Below are 10,779 nucleotides of genomic sequence, written 5' to 3' on the forward strand. Positions count from 1 at the left end.
ATGGACTATAACAAATTTTCACATTCTGAGCACACCAATTTACTGAAGCAATTTATAACACTATTTTCTCCGCTGGCTGCATCACTTGATAGGTTTTTCTGCTGCTCCAATCAGGCTCTTTGGTACAATGCTCATCATATTCTGATGGACCTTCAATTGAGATTGTAAATCTTAGCAGCATAACTATCTTATATTGTTACTGTGATGCTAGAAGTTGTTTTACAATAAGTTTATAATAAATAGCAGAAATTATAATTTGGTGTTTGGCCTGGCATCAGCATGAGGACAGCAGCAGACAGAGGTGGTCTGATTGACTGGAGGAAAGTACTAAAAGCTTGTGCATTCAATGGTGGGGGTGGGGTGGGAGTATGATGTCTGTGGGGGAGTTGATGAGACAGGAAGAGGCATTGAATAGATGGTGAGTGCTGAGTGGAGTCTGGGTCAGAGAGTTCAACAGATGAATGGGCCATTGAGGGGGTTCGGTTGGGTTAGCAAGTGGCTGTAACGGAATTCTGAGGGTCAGTGGGTGGAAGGTTCCAGTGAATGGGTTGAGAGATGGTTCTGAGGATTAGTGAGGGTGATAAACGTCCTTATGTAGTTGGTGAGATGTTGTATGGAGGGGCTAGTGTCCATGAGAGCTGCTGGGGTTGGAGGGAGCTGTTGTTGAGAGTGCCTCGAGAAGGTTGGGTTGGCCATGGGGCTGGGGAAGAGGGGTTTCGGTGGGGATGCAGAGGCTAACTGGTGTTGGTGAGGAGTCGATGGGGAGGGAGTTTGATGTTGTCAGCGAGAGGAGTGGATGGGGGTTAAGGTCAGTGTCGGTAATGACGGGTTGGTTTTTGCCATTGCGGATGAGGAGGGGGGCAATGAGCGAGATCCAAGGGTCCGGGGGGTGGTGGGGGGGAAGAAGCGGTGAATGAGGTACTCTACCTGGAGCCTGCCGATTGGCCGCGGCGTGAGGCGTGATGACGTTGTGTTGATGTTGGTCTCCAGCAGCATGGCGGCGCGTGAGCTCCAGCATACGTAACAGAAAGAGCGAGAATATCTGACGGGGGTTGGGGGGGGAAATTAACGGCCGTTACCGCCCCCCCCGATCGATAGAGCGAGAGATGGATGGAGTACACCTAGAATTCCCGGCTTTACCGTCTTCCAGGGAAGACGCGGGGGTGGGTAAACGTAAACCCGGTGCTGAGTTTCGGCCTAAAGTTGTGAACAAAGCCGGCTCTGATCTTGCAGGGGACGGGAACGGGGACGGGGGGCAGGAGGAGGAGGTGAGCCTGACCCGGGGAAGGTGAGTGGAGGCCGGCTCCCAGGCACTGTTAGCGGGGTCCAGGCACTGGGCGAGCCGCCGTTTGGCTTCCATAGTGTGAGACGGCAGCTTACCGCAGAGTATTTATTGCTTTGTTTTCACTCGTGTGTCTCAGGAGTAGCCGTGAAGTTTACTGAACTGTTCAGGCTCTTTTGTTTTTGTCTCGTGTGGCGATTCAGCTTCTTTTTAGGGAACAGTATTTATTTAATCTTGGCCGTGCTTGCCCCTATTTGACAAGTCAGCAACACGTGGGATTGAGGAACAAACCCAACTCCACTTAAACTTCAACAAAACATATTCAAAAGCGTTCAGGAAACGTTTTTGCTCTTTTTTTAAAAAAAAGACACGGATTAAAACTATTTATTAACCTCATGGTAAAATATCATAAGCTTTGAGCTAAAGAAGAAAAGGGAAGCTTGATGGTTGTGTAACCTGTGATCGTTCTTCCTGCTTGAGGCATGGGGAAGGCCTTCTGGCTGTTGGACTTAGCTGGAGCCTGAGCAAGAGTGAAAAAAGCTAGTAAAGGTATTCAGACATTCCTTACCAATGTAAGGTATGGTTACCTGTGTTTGGCGTTGGACATACCCAGGAATAAATCTCAAACAGGTACAATATTCTTAAACTTTGGTTTCAGTTCCTTTTAAACATTGAAAATTACTTGGAGCAAAGAAGCGCATAACATGGATTTGACAAATTCCCGCCGAGCGGATTTGTTGAAAAAATAAGAATTCCTAGCCCCTCATTTGCTCCAATAGCTATAGTATTTATTTGCCTGGTCCAGTTAAATTTCTGGTCAGTGATAATCCACTAGGATAGTGAAAGATTTCGCGATGGTAATATTGCTAGACATCAGTGCGAGGTGGTTAGCTTTGATCTTGTTGAGGATGGCCCATTACCTGGCACTTGATGTGAATGTTAATGCCATTTATCAATGTAAATCTGGATGTTGATCATGTCTTCATGAGGGCTATTGAACTTCTTAAGTATTGTTGAGGCTGCATTTTAAGAGGCACCATGACAGAGTTAATAGAAGTGACCTACTTCTCTTTCAAAGAGACTAATGACCAGTAGCATACATGTTGGATAAAGGGGAGATGAGAAACATTATTGTCAGGGGATGATGGACGTCTTGAACTGCCCAAAAGACTGATAGAGGCAGAATATCTCATCATCTTTAAAATTAATGCTTGGATATGCACTTGAATGTGGAAAGAGGGGTTAGGTTGAGTAGCATTTCTTTGGCCAGGACAGACCCAATAGGTTTCTTGCTGTAAATTTTCCTTTTAAGTGTAAAACATTAATTGGTAAAAGATGAAGTGGGCCCAGTAGGAAAAAACAAAGTTTAGAAAACATGCGAAATAGGTGGAGAGAGACAGAGGCTACAAAGAGATGCAGGTAAGTTAAGTTGTGGGCACACATCTGGCAAATAATATATGGGAAATGTGGAATTAAGGCAGAAGTGGATAGGTTCTTAATAACCAAAGGGCTGAAAGATTATTGGGGCTAGGTAGAAATATGGAGTACAGTAATCAGATCAGCCATAATCTAAGTGAATGACAGAGCAGGCCTGAGGAGCTGCATGACCTATTCCTGTTCCTAGTTCTTGAATTCTTCATAAATAGAATTAGTTTTCAGATACGTGGCCTTTTCATTAAAATCAGTTCTGACCGATCATTGATCTAAAATATTAAACTCTTTCTCTCTCTGTAGATTCTGACCAATTATCTTGTTTTATGTATTTTTATTTCAGATTTACAGTTTTTTATACATTTAAATTAACCAAAAATACATTCATTGATTGTCAGAGAATCTCTTGCATTGAATATTTAGGAGAATTTGATAGACAAAGCCAAAATTAGGAAATTCAAAATATAATTGGATCATAGGCTGGAAGAGTTGAGATTTTCAAGAAATTTTTTTTAATGGACCACATTGGGGAATTTTGTTTTCCTTTCTATTGTGATTAAACTCAATGCGTCCTTTTTATAACAGAGTACTTTTTTATTTCAGGACTTCATTTTTGGAGATCATTAACAATTAATTCCTTTCTGCATAATGAGACTGTGTAAATATAATTTTTAAAAGTGTATACACCTTGCACTTCAAAAAAATTAAGTGGACAGTATTTTAAACTAACTTTTAAATGATAGCTCTGAACCCTCACCCCGACTGATACGGAATTGGGACCTCTGAAAATAATAACCAAGGTTTGACCACATGACTCTTGTCAACCCATGTCAAAGCAGACCTGTGGTTAAATCGGCTTCTCCTTTTTGAGTTATCTCCTATACTAAATGGTAATCCCTTAGATTTAATTACATTTGTGTAGCTGCACGGTTATAAACATAGACCTTTACAGATTTCAGCATTGGCTTCCATCTATCATGTCAGTTGATTGCAAAAAAAATTAATCATGATTTGTTACTGAAACTCCTATCCTATCCTGTCTATTGAAGTACTGAGCACACTTTGATTATGATTGTGACTCTGGTACATACAGACTGTTTGCTAATTAGAATTGCAGTTAAAATTATGATAAAGACTTATTTTTGTAACTGCATTTTTAGTTCTTTAGCTGATGTTTGTTTGAAAGTATTACAATTAAACTGCAGTTTTATTTGAAAGTTGGTAACATTTGGTATTTAACTTTGGGAACTTTCATATTTTTCTTTGTAAGCTTTTTGATTGAAGTTAAAAATATAAAGAGCTGTTGCATTATTATCAGTGTAGATGCACTTTATTATTTGGCGTTTTCAAAAGTACAAATTGGCATTTCCCTCCAATAGTCATATTCCTTTCAAAGACAATCAACTCTTAACTTTTAAAAAATGAAATAGTTTTGTGGTCTGTTTGATTCAAGATTATTTCTCAAGGTAACTTGACATTCACGTGTGTGAAATCAGACTAAGCATGGAAGAAAATGTTTTAGATACAACTGGCAAAATAATCAGGCTGAAATTCAAAATCTGAAATAATGGTCATAAAAATTGGAGTTTTGGAAATAGGAAATAAATGCTGTGGTTTGAAGAGGTAATGAATTTTAAATGTCACAGATTCGAATTGGGCAAAAATGAGTGTTATCGATTACTCATGTTAGGAAGAATTCACAACTGTAATATCTTACATAATTTTTTTTGCCGTTTAGGATTGGATATATCCAATGAGACGTGCGATGCAGGTAATCCAAGTGCTATTGTTTTACTGTTTGCAACACTGAGGCCTCTTTTATAGTTCATTCATTTTCTCATTGTATTAGTCATAGCATCATAGAATCCCTAGAGCAAAAGGAGGCCATTCAGTCCATTGAATCTTCACTGATACCCTGAAGAGCATTCCACGCAGACCTAGCTCCTTACCATATCCTGTAACTCCATATTTACTATGATTAATCCACCTAGCCTGAACACTACGGACAATTTCAGCATGGCCAGTCAGCCTAATCAGCACATTTTTGGACTATATTGGAAATGGAGCACCTGGGAAACGTGCATAGAATGTGCAAACTCCATACAGACAATTGTCCAACGCTGAAATTGACTTGACAAAATCATTACTTATTATGATTATATTTCGCATTTTGTATGAAACAGCTAATAGCGAGTTTTGAGAAGATTTGTAGCTCAGGTTGAGATTTTAGATATAGGTTTGTGGGCGGCACGGTGGTACAGTGGTTAGCACTGCTGCCTCGCAGCGTCAGAGACCCGGGTTCAACTAATCTAATCTAAAAAAAAGGTTTGCTTGCTGAGCTGCAAGGTTCATTTCCAGATGTTTCGTTACCTTACTAAGCAACATATTCAGTGGGCCTCAGGTGAAGCAATGCTGAAAATTGCTGCTTTCTATTTATATGTTAGGGTTTCTTTGGGTTGATGATGTTATTTCCTGTGCTGAAGTCACTTCCTGTTCCTTTTTTCAGGGGCTGGTAGATGGGGTCTAACTGGATGTGTGTGTTGATAGAGTTCTGATTGGAATGCCATGCCTCTAGGAATTCTCGTGCGTGTCTTTGTTTGGCTTGTCCTAGGATGGATGAGTTGTCCCAGTCGAAGTGGTGTCCTTCCTCATCCGTATGTGAGGATACTAGTGAGAGAGGGTCATGTCTTTTTGTGGCTAGTTAGTGATCATGTGTCCTGGTGGCTAGTTTTCTGCCTGTTTGTCCAATGTAGTGTTTGTTACAGCCCTTGCATGGTATTTTGTAAATTACATTAGTTTTACTCATTATCTGTATAGGGTCTTTCAAATTCATTAGCTGTTGTTTTAGTGTGTTAGTGGGCTACCATGATACCAAGGGGTCTAAGTAGTCTAGCAGTCATTTCCAAGATGTCTTTGATGTAGGGGAGAGTGGCTGGGTTTCTGGACATGTTTTGTCTGCAAAGACCCTATACAGATAATGAGCAAAACTAACACCATTTACAAAATATCGTGCAGGTCTGTAACAACACTACATTGGACAAACAGGCAGAAAACTAGCCACCAGGACACATGAACACCAATTAGCTACAAAAAGACATGACCATCTCTCACTAGTATCCTCACATATGGATGAGGAAGGACACCACTTCAACTGGGACAACACATCCATCCTACGACAAGCCAAACAGAGACACGCACGAGAATTCCTAGAAGCATGGTATTCCAAGCGGAACTGTATCAACAAACGCATCGAGTTAGACCCCCCCCCCAACTACTGCCCCTGAAAAAAGTAATAGGAAGTGACTTCTTCACTGGAAATAACATCACAGGGAGTGACATCACCAACCCAAAGAAACCCAAACATAGAAAGCAGGAATTTTCAGCATTGCTTCGCCTGAGGCCCATGAAGATGTTGCCTAGCAGGGTAACGAAATGTCTGGAAATGAACCTTGCAACTCAGTGAGCAAACCTACATCCTCAGCTAATAATAAATAGTTTTTTTTTGTGTCTTTCCCTTCATCTGTATTCTATTTTAAAAGTGTAACTGCCGAACTCATTCTGCACCTTTTCTTCAAAAGTGGCATTCTGCCTCAGGGCATCTGTTGGCTTACACGCCCAGCTCCATGGCTCTGCTATAGTAATGTTATGATGTGGAGGTGCCAGTGTTGGACTGGGGTGGAGAAAGTTAAAAATCACACAACACCAGGTTATAGTCCAACCAATTTATTTGGAAGCACTAGTTGTCGGAGCACTGCCACTTCGTCAGGCAGCTGTGGAGCAGGATCATAAGACACAATGTATAGAAAGATTACTGTCATGCAACAGAAACAATATATTGAACAAACCGAGATTGCTGTAAATTAGAAACATCAGTGATAGATTAATTAACATGTTCCAGCTGCTGTTCTTCAACGTTTTATTTTGTGCTTTTATCCAATTCTTTTCACTGGTTTTTCTCTGGTTTGACAACACTTTTTACCTCTCCATATCCTTATTGCAGTTATCGCATTGTGACATGGAGAGGAGCAGTTGTAGAGACATAGGTCGACCAAACTTCCATCCCCACAAAGATTGAGTGCATTCAAAACACTAAAATTAGAAAAATAAATTTGCTCTTGTCCTATTTGGATCATGTGGGGCATGAAAGCTGGCATAGATGTGCTGAGCTGAATGGCGCTGTTAATGAAGAGTGCCCTTGGGAATTGTAGTCCCCACTGTCAGGGTTGGAATGCAGATATCTGCAAAAATCTGGGCTGGGGAGGGAGTGGGAGAAGAGGATTGTGCATGTTGTGTAAATTAGGTATCATGTGTTAAGTTAAATCTTTACTATTTATAATTATGTAATTAGACAGCCATCACAAGTGTAATTTTCTTTTTGCATGTGATTGGATAGCTGCAGCATAAAGTTTTGGTATATTCTAATTTTGAGTTCTTTGTAGTAGAATGCAGCTAAGTAGAAAAGTCCTGTGAATTTAGAAATAGAAAATGGAACTAATTTATAAACAATTGGAAAAGAACAAAATGCAAACTGCAAACATATTTTCAATGAACAAGCAATAAATTAACATGGTATTAAACAGACAAAACAGCAGGTACAAAATTTAAAGACATTTCAGATGCTTATTAGAAAAAAATTCTTATAATGCAGAAATAGAGGAAAACATTATTACACTCTACTTTTGAAAACTCGGTTTTATTTTGACTTTTTATTATAGAACATAGTTATCATTGGTAATGTGCTTTTTCATTTTATCCAGTTGACTAACAACCTTTTTTGTTCATAGGAGATACTACCTGGCTTGTATTTGGGGCCATATTCTGCTGCTATGAAAAGTAAGGTATGAGCTTTAAGAAATAAAACAAGACTGTTCTCAGTGAAGCGAAATCTATGCTACATCTGCATTTAAAAAAAAAAGTTTTACTGTTCCCTTTGCTGGTAGCACAATTCATTTCCTCAACTCTGTGTATTGGAAAATCAAATCAGACAAAGTGAAAAATCACACAAAACCAGGTTATAGTCCAACAGATTTGGAAGTACTAGCTTTTGAAGCGCTGCTTTGAAAGCTATACTTCCAAATAAACCTGCTGTACTATAACTTGGTGTTGTGATTTTTAAATTTTGTCCACCTCAGTCCAACACGGGCACCTCCAGAACATGAATTGGCAGTGTAACGATGATGACAATGAGCATCTTTGTTTTTAAACCAGAATGTCCTGACTCCAAACATGGGCCAATTGGGAATTACAAGATTTCACAAGTACAGTTCACGTAGTATGAAAGTCCAAACGATCAGCAATGCTGATAATGAACATGTATGTCGAATAGAAGGATGAGCTTAAGCATCTGAGATTCTTTTGTAGGAATTATTGAATGTATCTCGTGAGAGGAAGGAGATTTTACCTCGATTATCCAAAGGGGATCTCATGGTCCTGATGGAAACATTATATCAAAAAACTGTTTCAACTCTGATAGCGTCTTTTGTTTACAGGTACAATGCTTAAAAATGAACTTGGCTCACTGAAATGGTGCCGAGAACAGTCGTGGACAGTTTAGGCACCGGCTCCAAAAGACTGACCATCTACTGCCACACCACCCCCCACACCCTCCCCTCCAAACTTTCCCTGGAGTTCTACACAGGGGTCAACCCTAAACCTTCCTTCTCCAGATAATCTCTCCAACATTGTCCTGTACAGGGCAGAGGTGGAACCTGTCAAAAAGTTTGTGCGTGTGTGTTTGGAGACTTACCCCACAACAGCGGCAGCAATCTTATTGTTGGTGTACAGTCCAGTTGCCCTGGCAGGAGTTGGGGGGGAGTGGGCAGGCGATGGGGTGGGGGGGGTCTCATGCGCAGTGTGCTTTTGCCTAGTTTCCTGAACGGGGAGCACACTTCACAGAAAACTCCAAGCCCCAGAGGAAATCAATTAACCGAATAATCAGTTATCTGCACGAAATAGTGCCTGCCCGTCTCGTTCGGATAATCGAGGTTCCTCTGTACTTAGACAGTAATTTTGAAGATTATTCTGAAATAAGTCCCTACTAGCTTCTGATGCATGAGATTAATGTTTATTCCTGTGATAAATGAAATTTCTGCTGCTAAAGGAATTGACACACTTTTTTGTGTTGAGCCTTTCTCTCCTCAGAAAACTTTAACTCTTTCCAGTCAGTCTGTGTCTTGAGACTTAAACGCCACTCCCCTAAAGTTAGGCTGTGATATAATGCAGGATGCATTGTGTCTCTTATATTTTAAAAAAAGGTGCTTATTGAATGACTATTTGCAAAGTAGTATTTACTTTTATGTTTTTTCCACAGTCATAGAAGTTCTGTTGAGGTCAGTGATCATCCTGCAACTGGTTAAATCTTGGTTGCTTGAAAGAAGCTATGGAGCCACCGTGGCGTTTGTTTGTCAAGCCCAACCTTAGTGTTGGTCTCCCACTCGGTTTTAAAAAAAAACAGGCTTTATGATCCCCGTAGAGATGACAAATTCTGTTTTCAAAAAAAAAGCTTGAAATTCCAATGAATGAGTACAAGTGTCACACAGGACTTTGTATGATCTGAGAGCAAAAGTAGGCTATTCAGCCTTTTGAGTCTGCCTTGCTGTTCAGTAACATCATGGCTGAACTGATTGTAACTTCAAACTTTCATTCCTGCCTAGCCTTTCATATCCTTGTTTAACAAGAATCAATTTGCCTCTGCCTCAAATATATTCCATGACTCTTGTTACTGCTGCATTTTCAGAAGTTCCAAAGTCTTCAGCCCTCTGAGAGAAAACATTTGCTGTATCTGTTTTAAATGTGCAATTCCTGTTTTTTTTTTGTACAATGATCCCAAGTTCTAGATTCTCCCAAAAGGAGAGTCATCTTCTCTGCATCTATCTTGTCAAGACCCCTCAGATTCTTGTGTTTCAATTAGTCTAAACCCCAGCAGACAGAACCTGGCCTTTACAACCTTTTCTCATCTTGTGTCATCTGATTTGACAACCATACCTTCCATCTTTTCATCCAATTTAATTAAATAAATTGTAAACATTTTAAAATAGTAATGGAAAAGGATAGACCAGATCTAAAAGTTGCAGTTCTAAATTGGAGAAAGGCCAATTTTGATGGTATTATCAAGAACTTTCAAAAGCTGATTGGACGCAGATGTTCACAGGTAAAGGGACGGCTGGAAAATGGGAAGCCTTCAGAGATGAGATAACGAGAGTCCAGAGAAAGTATACTCCTGTTAGGGTGAAAGGAAAGGCCGGTAGGTATAGGGAATGCTGGATGACTAAAGAAATTGAGGGTTTGGTTAAGAAGAAGAAGAAGGAAGCGTTATGTCAGGTATAGACAGGCTAGATCAAACGAATCCTTAGAGTAGAAAGGCAGTAGGAGTATACTTAAGAGGGAAGTCAGGAGGACAAAAAGGGGACATGAGATAGCTTTGGCAAATAGAACTAAGGAGAATCTAAAGGGTGTTTACAAATAGATTAAGGACCAAAGCAGGGAGAGAATAGGGCCCATCAAACATCAGCAATGCAGCCTTTTTGTGGAGCTGCAGGAGATAGGGGAGATACTAAACGACTATTTTGCATCAGTATTTACTGTGGATAAGGACATGGCAGATATAAAATGTAGGGAAATAGATGGTGACATCTTGAAAAATGTCCATATTACAGAGGAGGAAGTGTTGGATGTCTTGAAACGCATAAAAGTGGATAAATCCACAGTGGAAGACATGAGTAATATCCCAACAATTAAAGGGAGTCAGGGGGCTGAGTTGAGTATGGTGGCCATTACAAAAGAGAAAGTGCTAGAAAAGCTAAAAGGTCTTAAAATTGATAAATCTCCTGGCCCTGATGGATTACATCCTAGAGTTCTGAGGGAGGTGGCTGAGGAAATAGCAGAGGTGTTGGTTGAGATGTTTCAAAAGTCACTGGAGTCAGGGAAAGTCCCAGATGATTGGAAGATCATTGTTGTAACCCCCTTGTTCAAGAAAGGATCAAGACAAAAGATGGAAAATTATAAGCCAATTAGCCTAATCTCGGTTGTTGGTAAAATTCTAGAATCCATCATTAAGAATGAGGTTT

The 10,779-nt window shown here is 40.2% G+C and overlaps 1 protein-coding gene across 3 annotated transcripts in view; it reads left to right on the top strand.

The window, feature by feature from the left end:
• Nucleotides 1-956: 956 nt before the first annotated feature.
• styx (serine/threonine/tyrosine interacting protein) overlaps nucleotides 957-10,779 on the top strand; it is a 41,403-nt gene continuing 31,580 nt past the window's right edge. The window contains exons 1-3 of one of the 3 annotated variants that reach the window (XM_043697660.1): nucleotides 957-1,163; nucleotides 4,452-4,484; nucleotides 7,498-7,551. In XM_043697660.1, the coding sequence (XP_043553595.1) occupies nucleotides 1,107-1,163; nucleotides 4,452-4,484; nucleotides 7,498-7,551 (144 nt within the window). In that variant the 5' untranslated portion in view covers nucleotides 957-1,106. Of the gene's footprint in view, nucleotides 1,164-1,761; nucleotides 1,913-4,451; nucleotides 4,485-7,497; nucleotides 7,552-10,779 lie in introns of those variants that run through there. The other 2 variants (XM_043697662.1, XM_043697661.1) reach the window with 2 other exon arrangements.

Source organism: Chiloscyllium plagiosum, chromosome 10 (assembly GCF_004010195.1).
Source record: "Chiloscyllium plagiosum isolate BGI_BamShark_2017 chromosome 10, ASM401019v2, whole genome shotgun sequence".
In the NCBI taxonomy this organism is placed as follows: domain Eukaryota; kingdom Metazoa; phylum Chordata; class Chondrichthyes; order Orectolobiformes; family Hemiscylliidae; genus Chiloscyllium; species Chiloscyllium plagiosum.